The sequence below is a fragment of the Numenius arquata genome, chromosome 13 (genome assembly GCF_964106895.1).
Source record: "Numenius arquata chromosome 13, bNumArq3.hap1.1, whole genome shotgun sequence".
Classification (NCBI taxonomy): Eukaryota; Metazoa; Chordata; class Aves; order Charadriiformes; family Scolopacidae; genus Numenius; species Numenius arquata.
In genome coordinates this window covers 999669-1025117 of record NC_133588.1, presented here as the reverse complement: position 1 = coordinate 1025117, position 25449 = coordinate 999669, and the positions used below count along the sequence as shown (strand labels likewise).

General features: G+C 45.5%; 1 protein-coding gene across 1 annotated transcript in view; it reads left to right on the top strand.

The window, feature by feature from the left end:
- NECAB2 (N-terminal EF-hand calcium binding protein 2) overlaps window positions 1–25449 on the top strand; it is an 85782-nt gene that overhangs the window by 5498 nt on the left and 54835 nt on the right. The window contains exon 2 of the mRNA XM_074158103.1: window positions 3460–3484. Coding sequence (XP_074014204.1) covers window positions 3460–3484 — 25 coding nt within the window. The remainder of the gene's footprint in view (window positions 1–3459; window positions 3485–25449) is intronic.

The window sequence follows — 25449 nt, the reverse complement described above, 5'->3', positions numbered from 1 at the left end:
AGTAATAATTCTTAGGCTTGTTAGGGGAGCGCTTGTGTGAATTTAATAAAATTGCTGAGAAAACCTCCATTAAGCAGCCTCCAGTGTCACACGTTCTCATTCAGGAGCTTTGAGAAGGCAGAACCGAGTGTTTAAATTTGAAACCACCAATTTTTTTTTTTCAAGTTTATTATTACCACTAGTGTTCTGAATTGCTTACTTCTGCCAGCCAAATATCTGTATTAGGCATTTGAGAGTATAGCAAAAATGTATATTTAAAAAAGAAAAGCTATTGGAAGTCTTCACAGAGGCTCCTGGCTCTAAATAAAATAGATTTTATATTAATCTAAACACCCGGTAAATGGAATAAGTATCCTGCAGCCAGTAAACTGCATGCATTGCCTGTCTAAATCCTATAAAATGTGTTAATCTGGTGCATATTGTGGGCATCCTGTGGCCTCACCGTGCGACTTAGCCTGTGCTTCAGGAGACTTGCTTAATAAAAGCATAGCTGGTGAGGGAGATGGTTGCTGTAGTACTTTTTGGACTGGATAATTTCTCATTTACCATCTGAAAGTGGTGTGTTGCCCTAACGGTTGGAGAACTGGGGGTGATGGAGCGGAAAGAGCATCCCTGGTCAGCCTTGTACAGTGCTGCCAGCTCCTGTCCGCCGCTTGGGACAGTCCCTGGCCATGGTGGAGGCGCAGGAAGCCAATCACCGCCAAGGGCCCGGAAGGACAGGGCGTTCCTCCATCAATATTTCATTGCCTCCACTCTCGCTGACCTCCCGGGCTGCTGCCTTGGATAAGTCTCAGCAACTTCGCTGCTGAGTGGGAATAGCACTTATGGAGTCACTGCAAGCCTGCAGAGAGCGGCTGTGGGGTGGACCAGCTTTGCAGCCTCTGTGTTGAAGGTGATGCAGCATCCTTGCTTGCGTTCCCTTCTTCCTTGGACGCTTCCTTTCCCTGAGCTCCCTGGGAGCCCAGCACTGAGCTTCCCTTAGGGACTCGCTCCTCTGGTTCACAGGGAAGGTGTGAGGGGCTGTGTTTTCCCTCCCATCCCTACACCTTTCCCTTACCAAAAGCACACCGCATCCTTCCTGCAGCGGAATAACTACTGCAAGACACGAATGGAGGGCATCTTCAGGTTGTGTGTGGGAGGGCACTTTTGTTCGCTGAGCTAGAGTGTAAATCCTAGGTCTTCACAGAAGCAGCATTTTTGGCAGCATTACAAAATTATCACAGAATATATTGTGTCTTTATCAGCCTCCTGATGCTCATTCCAGTGATCATACCATGATGTACTGCTTGCCTGTATTGACAGATGACTTTATCTTAAATTGCTTTCACTCCGGGGTGTCCTGTTTCAAATTTTTTGTGTGTGTGCAAATTTTTAGGTGGTCCAATCAGGTTATCAAGTGGGAAGAATAAATCTTGCTCGTTAGCAATAAAAACTAAACAGCTTAGTCACGTAGAATGAGTCCTTGGTAGGTAACAGAGCTGATGTGATCTTCCATCAACCTGTTCATGTACAAATACTCGTACTTTCTGGGAGTATCTGGGGGATTTAAAGCCCTAAAAAGTTCACTTAGTGAAGCTGGACATAAATATTTCCATGTCTTAACATTTCTTCCTTTTCTTAATTGCAGGGTTTTTTTCCCCTCTTGCTCTGAGAGTTTATTGTGAGGTTGGTGCCTCCACAGAGCAGAGTGCTGCGGATGGAGCCTTCCTCCCACTTTAAGCTACATTTTACCTATTGTTTTTGCCTTCTTGTTCTTCCTCTGCCAGTTGTGCTTAGTGGGGTGGTAATCTCCCGCAGGACCTTAAAATAGACATCATGGCTTCTGTGTTAGACTTGATGTGATGTCTTTGTTTCGAAGCAATGGGAACAGTAATGGAAGGATGTGGTGATGAAACAAAAAACCCAGAAATAATCAGCATCTAGAAGGAAAAGTGCCTCATCTGGAGGTGCTCAGGGATAGTGAGGAATTGGGGTGTCCAACTTGGGAAAAGAGGAATATTTCATACTCTGGGCAGGGCATATTGTGCATGGCTGGGTGGTGTGTGCCAAACCATGGCCCTGGCTGGGGTCCTGCTTGTCCTGGCTGGCTTCGTTCTTACTTCCCATTGATAAGCCTTGACTGGCCGGTCCTTCAAAACCCATATTTAACCTCAGTGAAGTCCATAAGTATGGAGCCAGGTAGAATTTTCTCCCAAAACTTCTAATTGCTCTAAAAAAAATGAAAGGCCAAGAAGTAAGCAGTTTCAGAGTGGCTGCAAACTGTAATCCCGGTAGGGTTTTTCTGATCCTCTCTTGAAGCTGGGCCTTGATGACTCCCACCATTTGGGTTTGGCTTAAGCAGAGGGTGGCTGCCTCTGCTGAAGTATGCCAGAATGTCCAGCTTTGACTTTGCCCTATGCAGCCTGTGAAGAACTTTGGGCAAAAGAATGATTAATGTTCCTTAATTAAGCCATATCCACTTAAATAGCACATTCTGCAATTCAATTTGTCTCTTGGGTTTCTTGTTTTGTGCAGCAGTTTCTCTTCTGATTTTTTTTTTTTTAATGATTTTATGACCCAGAAAATAAGAGATTCCATTTTACAGCTGACTCTGATCTGTCCTGCTGGTGCTTTTATTCCCTCCGCAGGGAAATTTCTTTGAACAGCTGAAATCTCTGTTCTTGCTCAAATTAATAGGGTCAGTTCTGAAGAGATGATGAGCATGCTTTCCCTTTTCTGCCCAATTTATAAGCATGTTAATTTTTTGGTAACTTATGGCCAAACCTGTGCTAGTAGCCATTTTTGGCAGGAATTGATAACATTTCAGCCCTTGCACAAGTCTTCTGCTATTAATCGCATTGTGTCAGGGGACTATTCCTAAAATGAAACTAGTCAGAAAAATAGCAGTTGTTTCTGTCTTTCTCCCAGAAAATTCTACTGTACTACACATTATTGTGATTTTTGTTCTTCTGAAAGGGCTATCTGATTCCTCTCTTTGGAATCAGATAGCCTACTGCTACTGCAGTAGTTTTAAGTCAAACTACTCCACACAGTAGTTTTAAGTCTAAATATAATCTCCTTCCCACGCAGGAAACTTGCTTTTTAAAAGAAAAAAAATTGTAAATAATTTGTTTCAGGAGTGCAGAACTGTGAAACTTGGTTTAAGAGATATTATCAATGCTAGAGAAATTGGCTGGGCTTGCTGCACAGCTGTTGTAGGCTATTTTTTTTTTTTTTCCTTGTGTTGTATCCATGTTTTTGGCTTTCTTCTGTGAGGGAGATGGGAAAGGCTGGAACTGTTTTGTGTTATCTTTATTTTTCTAGTTTTTCTACCAGTTAATCCAAAGCCAAACCAGTTGATACTCTTCCCCGGAGGTATTGTCCATCATGTGGGGTAGAACATTGCCCTGGTGCTAAGGGTTTCACCCTTTCAAGTTGAACAACATAGTAAAAATATTTCTCTCTCTCTTTCAATTCTAGATTTTCAGAAGAGCTGACAAAAATGGTAAGTCTGTACATTCATATTTCACATTTCTCCATTGAACTTTTGTCAGTATTACCATTTTTTTGTGACAGTAATGTTTAACCTTTTAAATGTCCTTCAGTTTACTGGGTCTTATGCTGATATGGTTTAAGCCTCGGAAAAAGTTTTGTTGTTTCTTTGGCTGAGATATATTTTTAGAATAGATGTGATACCAGTGTGCAAGTTGGCATGGCAAGATCTGCCAGCTTTGGGGCAATTTCACACAAAAAAAAAAAATCCATTAAAAAAAATCACAGTTAAGTGATGAGTGAAGATCCACCTCTCGGTAATTTTGGTAATCTTGGAATAGTTTTGCAAAACAGACCTGCTCTGTGAATATTAGTCTGGTTCCCGAAGGACTTGGACACAATATGAAGGATGTGTGTTTTCAGTCTGTGCCTGTAGAAAGCTGAACAACTTCTCTGAAGCCCAGTCTCGTCCTTAGATGGGGAATAACATGGAGGGGTCTTCTTTAAATGACTAGGGATCCTGAAAGGAGAGAGCTGTTCTGCTGTGAGATAATGTAATTATGGGAAAAAGTATCAATGGAGTCCGATCCCAGGATCTCTGCAAAGCAATCTAATTTTAGCTCCCTGCTAAAATCCCAAGACCTAGTCTCTATTGTTTTCCTGTTGTACAAGAAGAAAATTAAATATGCATTGAACCGGTGTGTGTTTGCAGAGGGACACATGGGAGGGTTGTGCAGAGGAGCACAGGGGAATGTTTGGTTTGTCCCTGCCAGATTTAAAAGGGAGATAACTGATTTCTGCAAGATCTTGTAGGTATGATCACTGCCCCCAGGTAAAGCAGAGAAGGATGCTGTGAGCTGGCTGACACATAAGCAGTAAATGCCCAATTAACATGGACATTTGGCTATAACAACTGACATGGTAATAAGGCATTGAAATTTGTTACTCAGATAAACTGAATTTATCTCATCTGGGGGGTTGATGTGGGGGGAGAGCACTGCAAGTGCTGCTTTCTGAGAAAAATGAATTTGTGCTCTTAAGACCTAGACTGTCATACTTCACAGCCTCCTGAGCACTTAATTGTTGCATAATTGGAGACCTGGAGGTTTTGCCTGATGAAATATGCGATGCTGCCTCTGAGAGATGCTGCCTGCTTGCTTTCTGCGGGCTGGCGTGCCTGCCCCTGTGGAGCTGAGTGCCGGGGTTGCCAGCCTGTAATGAAGTCTTACCTGCCAGTTGCTCTCCATCAGAAGTCTGGTGTTACGCGATACCATGCTAAAATCTGTGCTTAGTTATTCCCATCTCAGTTTGAAGTTGAAAATGCCACTCCAGACTTCGACCTGTGAAACTATTTCTTGCTAAGCGCATGTTTAACCTCCCTCCTGCCGGAGCCTCCTTCCAATTTCCGTTACAGCCTCAGTGTAGGGCAGATGAGACCAAAAGCAGTGATTTTTCTTCTCAATAACAAATATTACTCTGCTGAACAAAGCTTGAAAGCATGCTCTTTAATTCTCCTTGGATGTTCCTTCCTTGGTAAGGCTCAAGCAAGTGATCCATGCAGATAACAGGTGGGATCACTCCACTGCACGTGGACAGGAAGACAGCAAGAGGCTCAGGTACAGCGTGACACTTAAAAGCATTTTCTTGTCCTGCTTGTTCGAACAGAGGGAATATGGATGTGAGCAAAGAAGCAGAGTTTAGTAACCCAGAGCTGACCTCGGGTCAGCCACGCTGGGCACCCAAACATCTCTCCATGGGGCTGCTGTCCTGCCCAGTAGACGTACCCTCCTGGGGCACAGCTACCCCATAATGTAATGCCCATGGGGAGCATTGCTCGTGGATGAACGGCCTCTTTGGCCATGCTCTGAGGACTTGAAAAGGTGTTCACCCCTTTGCAGGTGTTCCCCTGGATGCTGTTTGTCTCAACATCTTTATTCCATGTTAACCAGTAATATCCCAATTAAAACTCAAACAGGATGCTTGCATGGATCAGAAGAACCAGACCTGGTCTTGTCTAGGTCACAAAATGTTGAAATGACTGTGGATTGCCAGCAACATCTGCCACCAGGTAGCTGTTCATGCATTGGGTGTAATGGTGATGGGCTGATGTGTCAGGACCCGTGATCAGCTTGGGGTAGTATGAACAGACACTGGCAGGACAAGCCCTACCCTGATGTTGGGTGGTTTGCTGATAAAAAATGGTGTGGGGCAGGAACTTGAGCTGGTAAGTGTGAGAGCTGTCACTGCTGGGGCACAGCAAGTCTGAGCGCTGGGCTTGCAGGGGGGTGAGGAGACCAAAGGCTCTGAGTGTAGGCAAAAAAGGTGCACCTGACCCCCAGCAAGGCCGGTACTTCCAATTGCTCTTCTGAAATTTTTCCTGCCTCTTCCTAACCCTGGATGGGCACTGCAGGGGGGGACAGCTGGCTCTGTCAATAAAGGCCAAATGTTGTCTGAAAAAAGTGGTATCTCCATCTGCTTCTACTCTCATTGCTTGTAATGCAGGTGACCTACAGTTACATTGTTTGGACAACAAAACATGCTGCTCTCCATGGGACTAACGCCGCCAGGCAAACAGGATGCTGCCTTTTCCTTTTTATGACCTGGATGACAGGCTGTCACAAAGTAGTCTGGATTTAAGCGGCAGCTCTGTCCCCATGTTGGTTCCTGCAAGGTGAGGTGGCCGAGCACGTGTCCATCTGCTTTCCACGTGTCCACGTGGCTGCTTTCCAGTCCCACTGAGCAGGGTTGTTTCTGTAATCTTGGGGCTGTCCTCTTGAAGGACTGTACGTCCTGCAATGCCTTTCCCCACATTTTTCCAGATGCTGATTTTCCTTTTTTCTTGAGAGAACATCTGCCATTCGTGGTGGCCAGCTCCATCAGTCAGTCGTATTCACTTAACTCTTGATAACAGAGTTTGCCACTCTTTGTAATTAGCTCAGTACGTTCCTCCACAGCCCTTTGGGGTCATAGCTTCCCACAGCTGCCCCTCCAGCACCCTGCGGCTCACAGGAGACGCACAGGAATATTTCCCTTGGTACAGTCTCCCCACAAACTGTGGCTCAGAGGTTTCCAGAGCCAGAAGTAATATCTTTGTATTTAATATCCCTAGGGATCTCTCTTTCACAATTTTCTCTTTGACATCCTGGCTTTTAATTTACTGATTTCTTGAAATTCAGTCTTTTCATGGCTGTACCTGGTACAGCTCCAAGGAACAGTGGAAGCATCAGCCCGCTGCTTGTCTGGCTCACTACAGGCAGCCTGTGCACCACACAGAGCCCTCCACTGAAAAATGAAAATCTTACACTTTTAGATGTTTGCCAGAATCCCAGGAAGGGGCCCAGAGCCCTGGACATGCTGCTGAAAACACAAAGTCACAGGTACCCAAAATATTTTACCCTGTTAACGGGCTTCTGCTGTCTCCACACCTGCAGAGGTTCTTATCTGGCAGGGACTTTGCTCTTTTTAGTTAACCAGCTGAGACGGATCATTATCCTATGCTGTGCACTGGTGGCATACTGGGGAGAGAGCTCCCAGGGCAGGGAGTGCTGGCAGTTTTACCCAGAACTGGTAACTCTCGCTTTCCTCGGTGATGCTAAGGCAGCTCTCATAGACCTGTGCAGGAGCCCTACAGAAGTGGTGGGGAGGAGAAATCTGAAATAAAACCAGATGTCAGGAACTGAAGTTAATAGAACATCTCATTCAGCTTTTACCATCCAGGGATCAGATAATTAAAGGGTCACCTAAAAGGCAGAGGGGAGATTGTAAGCTTAAGGAATTGTGTCATTTAATGTGCAGCTTCCTACAGTCATAGAGGTCAAAAATTTGGAAATTTTTCACCATCTTGATTTTATGTTATTTTGTCTCCAGCCTGGTAAAAATGGTATGTATTGTGTTAAAGCAATGTGGCTCATTCAGACATGGTAGCTATGGAGCCTGATTGTGTGAATTCAAGAGCTTCTCCCTCCTCCCCTTCCCTCCAAAGCTCCTCGGCGTAAACTGTTAATTCATGTAAAATTGGATGTTCTTGGTGCAAGATGCTAAAACACATTATTGTTCCTGCCATGTTCAGGTACTTGTATCAAGGTGATTTGATTCAGTGCCTGTGTGTACTAAGAGACTACTAATGAGGCAGCTTTTGCTCGTTAAAAGATGTCTTGGTCTCCTGCCCCAGAGAAGTGAGATTCTGTCTCTAATGGGAGTTAAGCCCCCAGCCTCTCTTCCATCGATAATACCAAGCAGCTGGACTTACAGCTATCCGTATGATAAACTCAGCAAACAGTCTGCATAGAACACCTTGAAGTGATGAACACATTGGAGACATCTGGATAAACTGGCAAATGGTCTGAAAAAGGGGAGAAGGGCTGGGCCATAACCTTCTGGCAGTGAATAATTCATCGAGCTCTAGTTAAGCTTTGCAAGGGCATGGCTGTTAGTCATTCAAAATAATCTTTCTCCTATGTGTAGGAGTGTTTTTCCTTTCTCTGCTAATAAATCCACCTACTGTCTTGTAGTCTTCACACTCCCAGTAAACAATACTTAATCATTTAATTGGCATGTGGTGGGAAAACGGAGGCATCTTGTTTTAGGCTGGTGAAGCAGAACTGTCAATCATCTAGGTTATCTACTGTGTACTTTAATCCTCTCATTGGAAAGCTGTTAATCAATTACAAGTTAAATAGACCAGCATTCTCTTTGAAAGATTAAGACAGTTTCATTTTGACAGAACAGCCTAATTGCTAACAATTCATTATAGAAATGTTGCTTCCCAAACCCTGCAGTTTTGTTATCTTGAAATCTCCAGTCACTGCAACTACCCAACTCCTATGTCTTAAGCGTAACTAAATGTGAAGTGCATCCAGCTTTAATCTTGTGGCTTAGTTCGGAGCTTTTGCCATAATTAATAGATCTCCTTCACGGAAACAGCTGTTGATCTGCCCCATGGACAGCTTGCTGGGCACTGGAGGTCAGGTGGACCTCTGGACCTCTGGACCTCTGCTGTGGAAGCAGAGAGATGCAAAAGAAAATGTGCCAAAAACTCAGCATATGGTTATAAAGTGCCACAGAATGTGGCAGGAAGAGCTGGCGGTGGTGCAGTATTTCCCTTGACAATGACCAGGGATAAGTTTGCATTGTGGTTCTGTCAACTTGGCACCTTCCTATTGTTGCTGTCCTTGTGGCTTCTGCACCAAGAACCGGCCCAAACCGCTGTGCTTCTCCCTTGAAAATTTATCATAACTAGAGAAGGTGTGGATGGGAACAAAGCCATTCAACACATACTGTCTTGGATAGCTTCTGCTGTTATCAAAAATGAAATACGATGAAGTGTGATAAAACTAATTTAATTTGTAGATTTAACGTAGACATCTGGAGTACAAATACTGAGAAGAAGTTTCAGTTTTTAGTTGATTGAGATGAACAGCTAAAGGCCTGTAGAGGACACAGCAGAGCTAATAAAGGAAAAAAGGAAGCATGAATGCAGCAGGAATAGGTGCTTGGAAAGGGTTGTTGGCTAAGAGCCACCGAGGGCAATGGAGCTGTGCCCATTCCTATCCCAGCAGGGCTTGTCCTTTAAATAGCTGCACACAGATAGCTGTTAGTGACTTAAGAGCTCATTAAAGGAGATTTATGTGGTTATTCTTTGTAAGTAAAGGTCTGCATTTCCCAGTGTTGCCAGCCTCACAGCAAATTGCGCTACAAAGGATGGGGGCACATATAGAGCCACTTGCACGTGGGGCACATAAGCATCCTTGGACATCAGCATCATAACAAACTGGCTAGGGAGCCTGGTTAGCTGGCAGCAGGGTTGTGTCCTTGTGAGTAAAGCAAGCTCTGCTTCTTACAGACAAACCAGCAACATTGCTCTGCCCGACGGCATTGTGCCGGTAATGCCCGTGCCACCGCTGTCCCCGTGGTCTGTGGAGCTCACAAGCTTCTAAAGCTGGAAAATGGCAGAAAAAGAAACACAAATAAATGAAAAGCTTCAGGTTCACTTCTCAGTCCCAGTTTGATATGGTTAAGAACTGAGGCATGTCGTAGGTGTTGCATAAGTAGAAATCAGCCTTGTTAATCAGCAGTACACAAAGGAAGAGACCGAGGCTTGAGGTTGTCTTATGGATTGGGTTTCTTGATTAAGAGATAGTGGTGGGAGAGCAGGGCAAAAAGGAATAAAAATGCGGCAAAAAGGGATAAAAATGCCTCTTCAGTTCTGGCAGCGTGGGAGCTGTGAGAAACTGGACCTTACAGGAGCACGAGAAATGCAGGTGGAGAAGGAAGGAGAAAACTGGAACTGGTGGACAGGTGGTCCAAAGACCCCATTGTTAGTGTTCATTGCTTTATATCCTCACAAACTCCTCATCTGCAGGGCTACAGGTTAGAGGAGGCGCTTTGGGATCAGGAAAATGGGATTATGGTCCAAGCACAGTACTGCTATCATGACACATGCTTAATGTCGTGTATTGCTTGCTTCTTGTCCTGCCTGCATTGCTGGTTCTACCTTTCCTTATTTCAGGAACCCAAGAAGCTGTCACCATTCAGCTTTCTTGCCCTGCCCAGGCCCATCTTTTTTTATGGCATCTGACTGCTGGGCAAAAAACTTTAATTCTGGAGTTGTTCTGAGTTTAAAAATAGCAGGTATCTGTTATTAATTACCTTGTTAATTTATTGAAACATTTTTAGAAAATTACTTGATTGGAATTTAGCATGGTAGTTGTCCACAAGATGTTTTTAAGACTCAAAATAGTTATCTCCTTACCTTTCCCCATCAATTTGAGGCCCTTTGGGAAAATACACTTGCACAGGACTTGAATGGTGGTAAGCAGCTGGGACTTCAATAATATGGCACCCAAGACATCAAGGAAGAAAAATGGAGACATCCTGGCATTGGGTGCTTTCATTAGATCTTAAAAAGATGCCAGGCTAGGACTGTGATACCTCCATCGGATTGAAAAAAACCCAAAGACCTAACAAGCCTCCAGTTGCACACACATCTCTTCCTTCCACAGCCACAACTCTGCACCTATTTTGAAATTATGCTTTTACTGTGAGGTCCCAGGAGCCTTGCCGTCCCTGCCATAATGGGCTACCACTCATCAAAACTACTTACCTTCCAGACCTTCTGTGTGGCTACTGCTCCTCACGCACAGGGAAAACCTTGAGCTATTCATATCCTGCTGGTGCATCCAAATTAAGTCATTAGTTCTAAGTGAGAATATTTATAATTCTTGCATAACCAAAAGACTATTAGCAGCCACCCACTTATAAGTGGAAAAATGAAGTGAAGAATCAAGTTTTCTAAGTACGGATAAATCTGATAGGTTCTTCCATGACCAGATGACCTGTCTAAATGTATTTATATTTTTTAAAAAAATAAATAAAATAAGATTTTAATTTAGATAGTCTAGATTTCATGTGACAATCAAAAAGCACCTTGTAAAATTGTGGAATGACATTTGTTTACCAGGAGAAAGTTTGGATCTGCTTTCGGTTATTGGGACTCCTGTATAATTTCCTGGCTCTCTATTGTATGTTCAGTTATCCTTCCAAGTCCTTGCAAAGGTCACAGCACATGGTTTTGAAGCGATGACATCTGTTTAAATCGGGACATGCTGTTCCCAAAATAATAAACAAACCTATCAACCAGATAGTGAATTTTGAGATAATGTAGAAATTGTGAAAGGTGGTTGCTGGCCATGATCTACAGGTTGTCACTAGATGTGCCCGGCACTTCTGTCCACCCCTTAGACCTATGAACTTAGTGTACTGAATCAGGGTTTGGTTTTCATCATTGACCAGCTTGAAAGGGCAATTCACAGCTGCTTGTGCCCTTTCAGAGCTGCTTTTTGCTTTCAACAAGAATGCGAAGGTATATAGTACACACTGCATGCAGCACAAGTGAAGAGCTGAGATTTTTTAGGACTTGTTTTTCTTCTCATGTCTCCTCTCATTAGAAAATGCATGTTAGAACTAAGGGGTTTTGTTTTGTTTTGTTTTGTTTTGTTTTATACTGTTTTTGGCTGACCTCCTTCATTCTGCAAAGTAGACTTTGAATTGAGTGCATAGGGTTAGGACTTGTATCCCCATGTGCTACAGGCTGACAGTTACGTAGCAGTTTGGCTTTAATCTGGGCCCATGTGTGGTTTGCCTCATGCAGGGCTAAAGCCAGATGAATTTTGAGCTGGGCAAGGTTTGGATCCAGCCCAGAAACTCCACCATTAACTTAATCCAATGGTGTTGCCAGCACATGAGTTTTCATTTCCACAACAAAAATGTCTATATCCCACTGTTGTGGTTTGGCCTCAGACGGTAACAAAGAACCCTGTGGCAGCTGCTCTCTCGGCCCCCCCAAGGCCATGAGGGGAGAATCGGAAGGAAAAAAGGCAAAACTCATGGTTGGGACAGAGACAGTTTAACAGAACAGCAAAGGGAACAAGAAAACAGTAACAGTAACACGGATAGAGGAGTATACAAACATGATTACCATACTGCGGCTACAAGAGGGGACCCGGGATGCCCCAGCCCCCTCCCCTGTGGTGACTTCCTCCCCCCTCCCCGGCAGCTCCTGGGCATGGCTCCCCTGAGATGGAATACCTGTGTCCCTGCTAGATCCTGGGGAGAATTAACCCTATCCCCCCCCGAACCAGGACACCCACCTATTTCTGCACAGCATCAGTTTATAGCCCATTAGTCTCTAAAATTGTTTTTCTTGTCCTGTTTCTAAAGCTTTTCCCTGCTAAAAGAGGAGGCTACCAGAATAGAAGGTATTATGAAACCCTTCATGGACAGCAGCAATGGAGGCACTGCTAGTCCAAGTGAGACCTGCACATGTGGGGAATGGTGGTGGTGGTGGGGCTCCTCTGCATAGGAGGCAGTTATCCACAACTGGGAAGGTTGCTCTATTTAAACAGAGTACTTGGCCTTCCCGGCTTGCTGACACCTGATGTATCACTCAGGTGTTATCATGCAGAATGTCCTTACCTCATTATTCAAGGTACAAATCATTGACCGTAGTTGCAGTGTTGGCCATCACCTGCATCCTCCACCTTTTTGCTGTAAAATCTGCAGCTAGAATATCAAGCCAGACTTAAAGAAAAAAAAAATAAAAAATCAGCATTACCTAGTATTTGCCCTTCCTCAGTCCCGCTTGCCAGTCTGCAGTACTTGCTGCCTTGTGACTAAAGCATATTTGCAGGTTGGACTGCCCAAGGGCTGTGCTGGCAGCTCCTGGCTGCCCTCTCTGCCTCATCTCATGGCTGCTGAGCCTTCCTCTCCACCTTCTCTCAAAAATTCAGCTGCTGTGCAAAACCCACAGTAAGAGTCAATAAATTCTGTAACCTTCAAGGGTTCCTGGCATTTCTGCATTGACAGTAAATGGATTTGAACCTCAAAGACAGTCAGATATCTAAACACGCAGCCTTTCACATCTTCATGCTTTCTTGTTAGGCTATACCTCAGTCCATCAAAAACTCAGATGGTGATGCTGACCCAAAGGGCCATCTTCCAATGAGTGAAAGTATCAGTCCTCAGGCTGTTTCTGATCTCTGCTCTCTTCCAGACCTCGCTCGGAGGGCTCAGATGTGGACGAGCAGGCTAGATCAAAGCTTTTGCATTGAAAACCACCTACCGTTCTGCCCCAGTGCCTGGATTTCCAGCCTGACCCATCAATCGAGCCTTCCTGCTGCCTGCGTTTATCTCCATTAGAGGTTCAGGGTGGTCTGAGACCTGCCTGCCCACGAGCATCCTCCTGTGGTTCATCAAAGCTCTTACCCTCAGGAAACATTTATCCCCATGCTTAGCAAATGCTGATCTGCAGAGCAAAGAGGTGTCCGCATTTGGGCTATCACTAATTAATGCAATGGTGTTGCATTGGACAGTGGGGCAGCCTAGCTGTGTTCAGCCTTTAGGTTGGTTTTGGTGAGTGATGAATATTTCTATAGGCTATTTTTTTCTATAGACTCTTTTGGTGAGTGATGAATGTTTCTATAGGCCCTTTTTCTGTTTCTGCTCTTTCCGTTCTCTCGCTTGGATCCTCCTTTCAATTCCTTTAACACAGATTGAGAGACAAACAGCCATGCTTGGGTGTCCCCAAGAGATGTGGGGAGGGGACATCGAGCTGGTGTTACTGCTTTAGCCTGGCAATTTGAGGCTCAACATTTGATCTGGAGGGCAGTGTTTCCAAATGCTCCTGCTTTGCTTTGAAGTGCACCAATTAAGGTTTGACATATGACGTAACCTGAAGAAGACGAGGTTTATTTTCTTCTCTCTGTGGGCTGGGGGATGTGAGCTTTCTTCTGCAAGCCTCATTAAAGACTTCAGGCTGGACAGGAGTGAATGGGATATATTATGATGACAGATTTAATGGCCATGTCGCAAGTTGTGGAGGGTGGGAGTAAGGGATTGTAGTTTCCCAAGGAGACTTTGAAAAGCTTCTCAATTAGCCAAGAGGATTTTCATAGACATTTCTTTCTGGAGCCAAAGTTGAGAGATATAACTGGGGACTGCACAACAAATGTGTCTATGTGGCACGATGACGGCCAGCAAAGGGCACTATGAAACATTTATGGAGCTATTACCGACTTGTGATCCCTAGCCAAAAAACATGAGCTTTATTGGTAATGCCTTAAAAGTGGTGGTTCTTGCCCTGGCTTTTCTGGAGCATGGAGATTGCTGCCAGCTGGCCCAGAGAGCTGTGGCTATAGCCATCCTGAGGGCCATTTCACTGGAAATGTTATATTCATATATTTTGCTTGCTGATGGGTTAGTCTTTGTGCACCCTGCCATCCCTCCCCTTTGAGTTCATGACACAAGCTCCAAACCAGCTCCAGGCTCCTTGTTTGGACCAGCTGCTGGGGATGTCCCTGTGGTCTGGCTGGCTGGGTAGCAACCATCAAAGGGCAGAGAAAGCCGAAATAACAGGGTATCCTCAAGAGGTGATAGCCATGAACACTTCATGGGTCTGCTGAGATTTGGCTGCACCAGGCACACCCGATACCTGCGGACGGGGACACAAATATTGCAGGTTCGGCAGGGAGGGGGGAGCCTCTCCTGCTGCAGCAAAGCCATGATCTCATGGAGACATTGCTGTGATGTCCAACCTTACCATAATGCCACGCGCTGGTTTCAGGAGAGGAGGATATCTACAGGAAGGTCTTTTCTGTGTGGAACTGGCAGCACAAGGCAAAGGGAAGGCTCCAGCTATAATGGCAAGCCAGGGAACTGATGGATGTTGAGGGCTTAGCACCTAAGGCGCTTTTTGATCTGTCTCATTAATATCTTGTGTTGCTGTACCTGGGAAGCTTTTCAAAGTAAATCCAGCAAATCGATATTCCTCTTGCTAAATTCTTGATGTTGCTTTCTTGGCAGAGATGAAATTTTAAAGTGCTTGGAAAGGAATTTTGCAACTTGGCTGGCTGTAGCAATTTGGCAGGTTAAACGGGTGCAGCTGACTGCAGGCTTTGGGGACTCAGCTGATGTGTAGCAGTGACCAAGGGGCATGACTTGGGTGCAGGGACAAGCTCCCAGAGTGGACATTTGTGTTTTGAGTGTTGGGAGTTGAACCCTACAAATTGTGGGGCTCTGGCCACCTTGTGAAACTCTCTTCTCCTGTGGAAGGCAATGTGCTCATCCCTCATGTAGGACAGCCAAAGAGCTTGCTGCTTTCTTGTGCATCAAAGCTAGTTGTAGCTCTGGTTTGAGGCTCTTAAATCCTTATGATACCTAGTTTCCCTGCTAGGTATTAGCCTGAAGGATCTCAGCTGCTCCTCCCTGCTCTGTATTACCATCCCTGCTGGCTGTATGAGCCCCTTAACAGAGGGATGCAGGCAGCGGGGACTTCACCAGGCACCAGAGCCGACAGTGCACTCTGCATATGCCAGCCCTGAAATTGTTCTTGCAAGATCTGGGCCCCTTTGCCATAAATGAGCTTAAAAAAGGCTTGGTTTTGTCCTGCTCCCTTGGTGGGAGGGTGTCACTGCTGCAAGAGTTTCTCAAACTGCGCTCAAAGGAACAGGGTGGCTGTGACATGACTTTATGCATAGCTTCCCGTTAGTGTTCAGTGAATTTCCCCTGGAAGCACTTATGCATGATGCTGCCTTTGGTGGAGAGACGTTCTAGCCTGGATTTCACTGAATTTCACTGAATTTTTAGAGTTGGAAGGGACCATAGAGATCATCTAGTCCAACTCCCCTGCTGAAGCAGGATTGCCCAGAGCATGTCAGAGCATGTTACTCAGGACGGCATCCAGGCGGGTCTTGAAAAAAGGAGACTCCACACCCTCCCTGGGCAGCCTGTTCCAGGGCTCTGGCACCCTCACCATGAAGAAGTTTTTTCTCGTATTTGAGTGGAACCTCCTATGTTCCAACTTGTGCCTGTTGCCCCTTGTCCTCTCACTGGCAACCACTGAAAAGAGTCTGGCTCCCTCCTCCTTCAACCCACCCTTTAGATACTTATAAGCATTGATAAGGTCTCCCCTCAGCCTTCTCTTCTCCAGGCTAAAGAGTCCCAGCTCTCTCAGCCTTTCTTCATAAGGGAGATGCTCTGTTCCTTGAATCATCTTCGTTGCCCTTCGCTGGACTCTTTCCAGTAGTTCCCTGTCCCTCTTGAATTGGGGAGCCCAGAACTGGATGCAGTATTCCAGTTGTGGCCTCAGCAGTGCAGAGTAGAGGGGGAGAACGACCCCCCTCGACCTACTGGCCACACTCTTCCCTACGCAGCCCAGGATTCCATTGGCCTCTTGGCCACAAGAGCACACTGCTTGCTCATTGTCATTTTGCTGTCTACCAGGACCCCCAGATCTTTCTCTTCAGAACTTGTCTCCAGCAGGTCCACCCCTAACCTGTATTGGTGCCTGACATTCTTCTCCCCAGGTGCAGGACCCTACACTTTTCCCTGTTGAACCTCATGAGGTTCTTCCTTGCCCAGCTCTCCAGCCTGTCCAGGTCTCGCTGGATGGCAGCATGGCCCTCCAGGGTGTCAGCCACCCCTCCTAGTTTGGTATCATCAGCAAACTTGCTAAGGATACTCTCTGTCCCCTCGTCCAGGTCACTGATGAATATGTTGAACAGGACTGGACCAAGTATTGACCCCTGGGGGACACCACTGGTTACAGGCCTCCAGCTTGAACCTGCTCCATTAATCATTACCCTTTGGGTCCTGTCACACAGCCAGTTGTCAATCCACCTCACTGTCCCCTCATCCAGCCCACACTTCCTTAGTTTCCCAATGAGGATGTTATGGGAGACAGTGTCAAAAGCCTTGCTGAAGTTAAGGTAGATGACATCTGCTGCCCTCCCCTCGTCCAACCAACCAGTTATAGCATCATAGAAAGCTATCAGATTGGTCAAACATGATTTACCCTTGGTAAACCCATGTGGTCCACTTCCAATAACCCCCCGCTCTTTGACTTGTTTGGAGATGACATCTAGAATGAGTCTCTCCATTACCTTCCCAGGGATGGAGGTGAGACTAACTGGTCTGTAGTTCCCAGGGTCCTCCTTCTTGCCCTTTTTGAAGACTAGAGTGATGTTGGCCTTCCTCCAGTCTTCAGGCACCTCTCCTGTTCTCCATGACTTTTCAAAGATGACGTTTTATCTTGTTTTAACTGGATCGGTGGTGTGGTTTGTGTGCTCCTGGTGTATTACAAATGAGTGACAAGGTGCAGTGTGACAATGGCAATTCACATTTCAGCACATAGGACCTCCTTAAAATGCCTTTGCCACCACTGCAGGCATCTTGTGTGACCCCAGCGTGCATTATTTCTCTTGCCACCTCACCTAAATCTCACTTACAGCTTCCATCGCTGCTTCCCTCAGCAGCAGGGATTTCCTATGTTTGCCTGGGAAGCACAGTCCCTCAGGGGCAGCGGAGCAGATCCTGCATGGAGGAAAATCACTACTTTTGCCTCCTGCCTCCTGCCCTGGTGCCTGTGAGCCATCCTCTGCTCTCGGCAGCACGGGAGCAAGGGGCAGCTCTGGGCTCTGGCATTGCTTTTAATTGGATATCTTCTTGCAGATCAGCTGGATTTATTGAAGATGGTTTATTATAGCTGTTAAAATTAAATAAGGCAAAAAATGAATCCAGAACAAATACACTGCTGCAAGTAATCCTTATAATTCGCTAGCAATTTTTGCCAGACAATTGTGAGAAAATAAGTCCTGGCAGCCTGTGTTCAGGCAATCGGCCAGAACAGCTATAAATCATGTGTTTCTTCCTATTATTTTTCTCCCTCTTTTAAAATCCATGGGTGGCTAGATAATATATATTGGAGAGAGGGGAAAAATTATCTTAGTGACTTGCAGTGGGGAAAGAAATCCTGAAGCTAAAACAATGATACATCCAAATCTGTAACTTCCAGCAGGGACAATTTGGGGGAAAGGAATAGCTAAATTTTCCCTGGGAGGATGTGTTAGTAGAGAGCGAAAACCAGATGTTCATGGACGTGAGACACAGGAGCCTGGGTGTCTTTAGTTTTATGCTTGGTCATCTGCACTGTGGGAAGGTACTGTGTCAGTCTGGAAAAAGCCTGCACTGCTTTCAGAAAGTTTTAAAGGTGGGAATCATTAGAGTGGAAATTTCTCTTCTGTGACTCTGCTGCAGCCTCGGTGCAGAGGGGGAAACCTGTCTGTGCGCCGGCCGAGTCCCAGCCGGAGCTCAGCTGCAAGGGAAGATGCTCCGGCTGCACTCCTGCTGCTGCTCAGCAGAACATTAAAGGGCTGGTACAGAGTGGGCTCGGGTTCAAGAAACGACTCAGCCCGGCCTCTGGGTTTGGATCTGAGGTTGGTTCCTGCTGCCAAGTTTCTGCCTTTAATTAGATACTGGTATTGAGGCATCCAGCCTGACACAGCACAGGCGCAAGGGGTTTCAGCCCTCTCCTAACCTCAGGCTGTGAAAGGAGCCAGATTTCTGGGGCGATGCTATTGGTAATGATCAGAGAAGGTGGTTTTGGGGCGCTTCAGGTGCTGGGCATGTAAACATGGGATTTCTTTTCCTTGCGCCAAAATAATTGACTCCAGGAGCCTGCAGAGACTGTGTATTCTTTCGGCACATGGTGGTTTGGTTATGAATTGCTCTGCTGTGCTGGCACCAAAACACAGGTTTGTGCCTGGTCCGCTAATAAAAATAAGTATGCTGAGACTTGTTTTCCTTTCCAAAGGATTTTCTGTTCATCATGGAGACATTACTTTTCCAGCTGGCTGGTTTGCTGGCTTTCAAACATGCTGCACTCCGTTAAGCAAGGGTGCTTTTCCTTCCTTGCCTTTGTAATACCATCAGACGTTTTTTTTTTGTTTCCTTATGTCTCCCTCCCCAGTATCTAAAAAAAGGTTGAATTAATATTAGCAAATAGCCCAAGATTAACTGCAATCAGTGTATTTACATTAATAGGCTCCTCACAGTATAATATGCTTTGTGCTTTCTTAATCTGTAATAGACACGACCGTTAGGAATTAATACCTGATGCCACTTAGTGGTTTGTTATCCCTAATAGAGCATGGAGGGATTACTTTTGGCTCTGTGGGAGACAAATGAGGCAATATGCCCTCCTGGCACGCGGAAGCAGCCGCAGCCCTGCTGTTGCAGCACTGGCCGCAGAGAGCAAATGCGCATCGCTAACCAGCTGCTGCATCTGCCCCGTGGGGTGGTGTAAGAGGAAAGGGAGGATGGAGGGGCAGGAAGGGACCATGCATGAATTGTAAATGCTTCTGCCTGGGAAAACCCAGCGATGGGAAGGCACAGCTTGCCTGGCTGGGTTTCAGGCTGGAGATGTGTTTCTGTCCCTGGGCTTTATGGAGTTGGCTCAAACTGGTCTTGTTATACTTTTGTAGCTGGAGTGATAGAGGTATTAATTAATACGCTTGATATGTGTGAAGCAGTGGGGGAAAAGAGTATGTACTAAAATTGGAAGTACTTGCTTGCACAGCACTGTAAGACCAAGATGAAATATTTATATTTTTCAAAGAAAGGAACCAGACTTGTTTCCTCTCCCCTGCATCCTATAATGCAGTTGTTGGAAAACAGCAGAGTTTAGATCTTGCAAAAGGAATTCCTAAGTTGGATACTAGAGGGGGAAATGGTTTTGTAGCATTTAACTGGAAGAAGAGCTAAATGAAAAGAAGTTACAAAAATGGGACTGTGCTTTGTGAGGCCTATTAAAACCTCATATGGCAAGAGCACTGTGAGCAGACAAGGTGATAAATGGGGAGATGAGAGGAAAAGGAAAACCGAGCAGTGGCGGATGTTCTTCTAAAGCATCGTCATCAAATGTGGCTGGAGCAGGACACAGACACTTAAAAGTTTTCAAAAACCAGTGGTTGCTTTCTAAGTGAGGAACCTGACATTTTAGAGGTCAGCAGCCAAGGAGAAGGTGACCTGTTAAGCAAGTGCAATCAGAAACTGTGCTCACTGGCTTGCCCTGCCCTTCACACCAGGGTGTGGAGTTGCCTGATTGTCTGGGGAGGCAATTTCTGTAGGCGTTTCCTAAAAAGACAGATCTGCAGAATGCAGATACCCAAATGAGTGAGGTTACTTGATATTTTCCCATTTCTGCTCCCTCTAGAAGAGCTCATAAGGGAGAAATGGGCGAAGAGAGACCTCATGGGCGTTGGAGGGTAGCTTTGGGTAGAGGAAATGGCAGCAGAAGGAGTCTGTTGGCAGGGGGGACCTTTCTGCAAGACCAAGGCAGCAGTTAACAGCAGGGATACAGCGGGGTAGGAGTGTGGGGGAGCAAACACAGCGGCTGCACACACGTCCCCTGCCTGGCTAACAGCCGGGGGCTGTTGGGTGATGTGTCCCATGGGGATATCAGTATCAAGAACCTCAAACTGTGGTTCGCTGGAGCCACTCGCCTCCTCCCTGTGTGCTTTTTCCAAGAGCTCTGCACTAAAACAAGCAAATGTATTCATGCAGCGAGAGACCAAATTACCAAGGAGTAAAAGAAAGCAGGTTTTTTATATTCATAAATCACTACAGAACAGGACTGGGCCATTGCAGTGTAGCACAAGGAGGGTTTTTCTTCCCTTTGACCTCCTGTTTTCTACAATTTTGGTATTCAAGTTTTAAGCCCACAGTATGTATTTCTTTGCTCTGATAGTTGGATGTTGGGACTGCTAAACCTTTAAATTATCAGCACACTGAGCATTTTGATCCTTTTATAAAACAAGAATGAGGATTAAATGTTTCTCACAGCACTGCTGCTGCAGCACTTGGCGTAGGTATGTGCAGGCTGAGCTTGTGGTAGGAGCCAAGTTGTTCTGTCACACAAATATCCCACAGGACTTCAGCAGGTAGGAAACCACCGAACCGATCATCTGTGAGTGCCTTTCTCTCTGCAAAAGCATGTCAGTGTGCTCCATGAGAGAGACAGATGAGGTCCGGAATTAGCTTCTTTTTAATTAGAGTGGAAATTGCAGGAAACTGCAAATGTGTTATTTCTCATGCCAAATGTCATCTAAGCCCTCAGTCAGAGGTTTCCTATGTATGAGTGCATGGCACCAAACCCTGCAGCACCCTGGTCTTCCTTGGCCTGATGTTGCTCTTTGATGGGAGGTTTTCTAAGGTTTCCCTGAAGGAAAACTGCATCACTGATCACCCCCTGATGGACTCACTGGGGTGTGCTGGGATGCACCCACGGTCTGCTTGGCCAGCGCTACCTCCTTCTGCCTGAGGCTTTGCAGTAGGTCTGACCAACACCACGAACAACAGCACTGTTTTTGTAAAGACTGTTCTGTTTCCTGTATCCTAGATTATTCATATATCTTTTTTTCTTTTTTTTTTTTTTTTTTTAATATACGTAAATAAGACAAAAACGTTTCAAGATCACGTGTGTACAATGAGGCCAGCAGGTCCCTGAGGACAAGGGATGGCTCACTTCACCTGTTTACTTCACCCATAGCTTTGTGCATTGAACCGGTCTAGAAATCCAGCTTGCACTAATGGTTTGGAGGAGCAGGTAGATTTACTGGGTTACCTGCAGGCAAAGGAGAGCCCGGAGAGCTGTGCTCCCCTGAGGCTGCAACGATGTTTGCTTTCTGAAAAGCTTTTCCATGACAGGTTTGGCAGTGATGTGTGAGGTGGGAGACAGAAAACATCTCTGTTAACTGCTGCTTTAATGGAGCTCTTAGATGAGCCTTCTCCTGCTCCAGGATGCTTATTGCTTCAAATGGGTCCAATCTCTGCTAATAAATCACCTCCTCTGCATGAGAAGGGTTTGATTGAACATCACAGGAGATATCATTGAGGGCTAAACCTAACATTTTCTAAATTAGCTAAAGCTCATAATGTTAAGTATTTCAAAGAAATACAGTATTCCCTTAAGCATTTCTATTGCCAAGCCAAGCAACCTGTGGTGAAATCTCTGTGTGCAGAGTGTCTCCTGTTTTGTCTTTCTTGGTTGCTTGGTTGTCTTTACTCCCATTGCAGGTCCAAGCAGAACGGAGCAGGGCTGTGCTCCCCCTCCCAGGGCACCCTACCTTTGGGAAAAAAATGTCATCAATTTGGATTTCCCATGGGTAGGCTGTATAATCTTTCCTGGGATGGCACTTTTGTGAAATCTAGATGCTGTTGGGTTTTGGTGGGATACTTTTTTTTTTTTAACTACAAAATTATTCCAGTGATTCTGTTACCAGAGCTTGGGGGAGGAGAAGAAAGCTCAAATGAGTGCGTTTTATCTTTTGAACTCTCTTGAGCATCACTGTGAGTGCTGGAGGCCCTCAGTGCTGCCACCTTCCTGGGTTAATTCGGTTCTGCCAAAAGCAGAAGGTGTTTCACGCTTCACCCTTTTGTCAAACAAGTTGTGTATCTTGACTTTTGTGGCCCGCGTTTCTCTTTTCCTTCTCGTTCAGCACAACACATTGGTTTCCCAGCTGGTTGCCCATGCCAGCCTCCATCAATTCCCCCTCTGCTCTCCAGCCGTCACCTTCATACTTCCTAAGACCTTAGAGAGAAAAGAGGGGAAGAGAGCGGCGGTTCCCGGTGCAGAGGCTGCAGGGTGCTGCATTGGGGTTATCAGTGATGCTGGGAAAGGCTGCGTATGCTGCTGAGATGGCCTGGAGAAAATGTGGATTCAGCAACAGCTAAGTAGCACACAACATTAAAAATTCACAAAGCCTTCTCTGAAACCCCCATCTCCTGGAGAAGCATTTTAATGAGCTGCAGCGGGGCTGGGGGAGGGAGCGGGGGGACCCTTCCCCAGGAAGGAAACAGCCCATGTGCACTGGTCACCCCCATCGGTTTATGCATTTATGGTTCTCAATGTTCAGTGAGAAACTATACCAGAAGGTTTTTCTCTTCTTTTCACACTGTCTTAGGAATGCTGTGGAAACTTATTCAGGTTTGCTGCTGAAAAGTAAAATAAAAATTGAGAGGATGTTGTCAATGTTCAGGGGAAAGTGGTAGGATTAAACTTGCAACACTTTGGGTCTTGGATTTTCAGATGTTCCTTTGAAAACTTTCTCTAAGAAGAGAAGCCAGGTGACACTATTTTCCCCTGGGGAAGAAAAAAAAACCAACCAAAAACTTGCGGGCATTTGTCCAATTGGCTTTGTCCTTCAAATACTTTTTTTTCCTCATTTCATTTTAGTCAAATTAAAGCAGGACAGGCTGAACCGCAGAGCCCCAGAGCGAGTGGCTGGGATGCTGGGGACTGGGGCTGAAAGGATCAGACTGGGAGATGCTGAGATGGGGAGGGGTCGGGGGGGCGCTTTGAAACAAGAGTCTTGGGGCGGTACACAACTTTCCTTCTGCCTTTTGTGTCAGTACTAATGGGCTTTGGCTGCTTTTGCAATTAAATCTTGAGCACATTGAATGGGTGTTTCGGGGATGCTGCGCCGTGACCCACTTGTTACAGAATCACCTAGGTTGGAAGGGACCTTTTAAGATCATCTAGTCCAACTGATTAAACAAACAAAAAAACCAACCAAACAAAAAAAAACAAACACAAAAAAAAACCCCAAAAAAACCCACTAACCACCAAACCCAACAAAAAAAACCAAACAAAAAAAACACACACAAAACACCACCCAACACTAATCCATATCCCTGAGCACCATGTCAACTCCAAAAAAGTTGTTAAAGCAGTTCCCGCCTGGCGTGGGCTGGGGGTAGGTTTTCATTGTGCGGCTCAACGCTGCGGTGGCTCTTGTTCTCATTCTATTCCTCATTTGTTTGAATTTATATTTTGTCACTTGTACTTTATTCTACAACGTGGGGCATTGTGGAAAGCACAGCAAAATCTTTCCCTTGGCTTAAAACCAAAAAGTCTGATAAGAGTCCTGCGTGTTTTTTAACCTACTTTTGAAATGAACAACTACAAAAAAAAATAAACAGAAAAGATACTAATGCTGTTAAAAGGTAGTAGCACAAGTAGGTGATTAAGATGTGCTTGGTTAATTTGCAGAAAGATAAAAATGTATTTAGGATTTTTTTTTTTTTCTTTGCAATCTTTTCAGAGCATATGCACCTTCCCTGCAGGACTGCTCTGCTTCTGTGCTGCTCAGCTGGTTTGCTCCGAGTGTGGAAAAGATCTGCATTGTTTGCTTTAGAGATGTTAAATGTCTCTGACAGGCCTGAGACACCCATCCTGCCCTGGACAAATAGCTGGAGACACTGAGCATAGGGCTTATGTTTTTCTGTGAAAGAAAGGAGAAAAGCAGAAGTTTATTAAGTGGGAGCATAAAATTAAGAGCAACTGGGCTGGATTCAGCGAGGCTTTGCTTGGTTGCTCTCCCTGTGCAACCTGCAGGGAGCCGGGATGAGTGGTGCTGGAGACCTGCAGGAGCATCCCGTGGGGAGGGACCGCTCTGGCTCTCGCTTGTGCTGGGTCCTGCAGCAAAGATTAGCCCAAAAAAGAAGTTTCTGGAGGAGACTCAGCTATTGGCAAAGGAATTTCTTAGAGAGGGACCATCAGCAGTAGTTTGGTTCAGAGCCTGGAATTTCTTCAACAGGACTTTTGAGACCGTTGAGTTTCAAGAAATGAAACGTTCATGTTGTGAGAGATCAGCATGGTAGGCTTGTGTCTGGACTTCACAGTCCAGGGGTTAAGATGAAGAAGAAAGTTATTAATTATGCAGGTTCTGATTTGCCATTCAAATAACTTCTTGTAAGCCTGGCACAAGGATGTGAATGTCGTATATGCTGCAAATGCTAATGCAGTAGGGTAATTTTTTCTGCCTTCTGAGAATGCAAATGAGGTATCTGCTTTTCGAGTTAGTTTAATTTGCTGTCTTCATCTCTGCACAGCTTGTTAGCTGAATGGAAAACTGTTGATGCTGCCAATGCAATCTGGATATTGTTTCATGGGATTGCAGAAAGCCATGAGTTTGTAGCTCACTAATCTGTGGTAATTTGCTGCTAATTTGTCAACAGTCAACAACTCCAGTGGCTACCACACCAGAACAGCCACAATGCCACTTATCAGTGGTGGTAAAAGGTCATTTATAGCGGCGTTTTTCATTCACTGTGTGGTTTACTGAGCACAGAATAATGCTTATTTTACAAGGAGGAAACAAAGCCACGGTGTAATCGCTGCCAGTGACAGAAACCAGGTGAGGTTTCACACTTGCCCATGGCTGGGTGGCTCATTCCTGACACAGGGAGACCCCAGGGCTCGGTCTGGCTTTGGTTAGGTTGACATGCAACTTCTACTGTCATAGATCAGGAAATCAAATAAAATGTTCTAGCTGCATTCATAGCAAAATTTTTTAACTGTCTTAGCCCTCTGCTTCCCCGTGAAGGGCAGGAGCTGAAACACTTGCCTCTTCCCTTTTTCTCAGCTGGGTGTAATGAGCTGAAAACAGTGCAAACCCTACCCTGATTCTCTGAAATATTCATCTGCACCTTAGAGAGCAGAAAGCAAGTGAGAATGGCTGCTTAATGAGGAGCAGAGGGGATTAGGGCTGTTTGGTTCCTGTTTCTCAGCTTTCCGTGAAATCTAGATTTAATAGGCTGTTGCAGAGCTGGGGTGTATTGGAGTTGGGAGTACTGGCCTCTGCT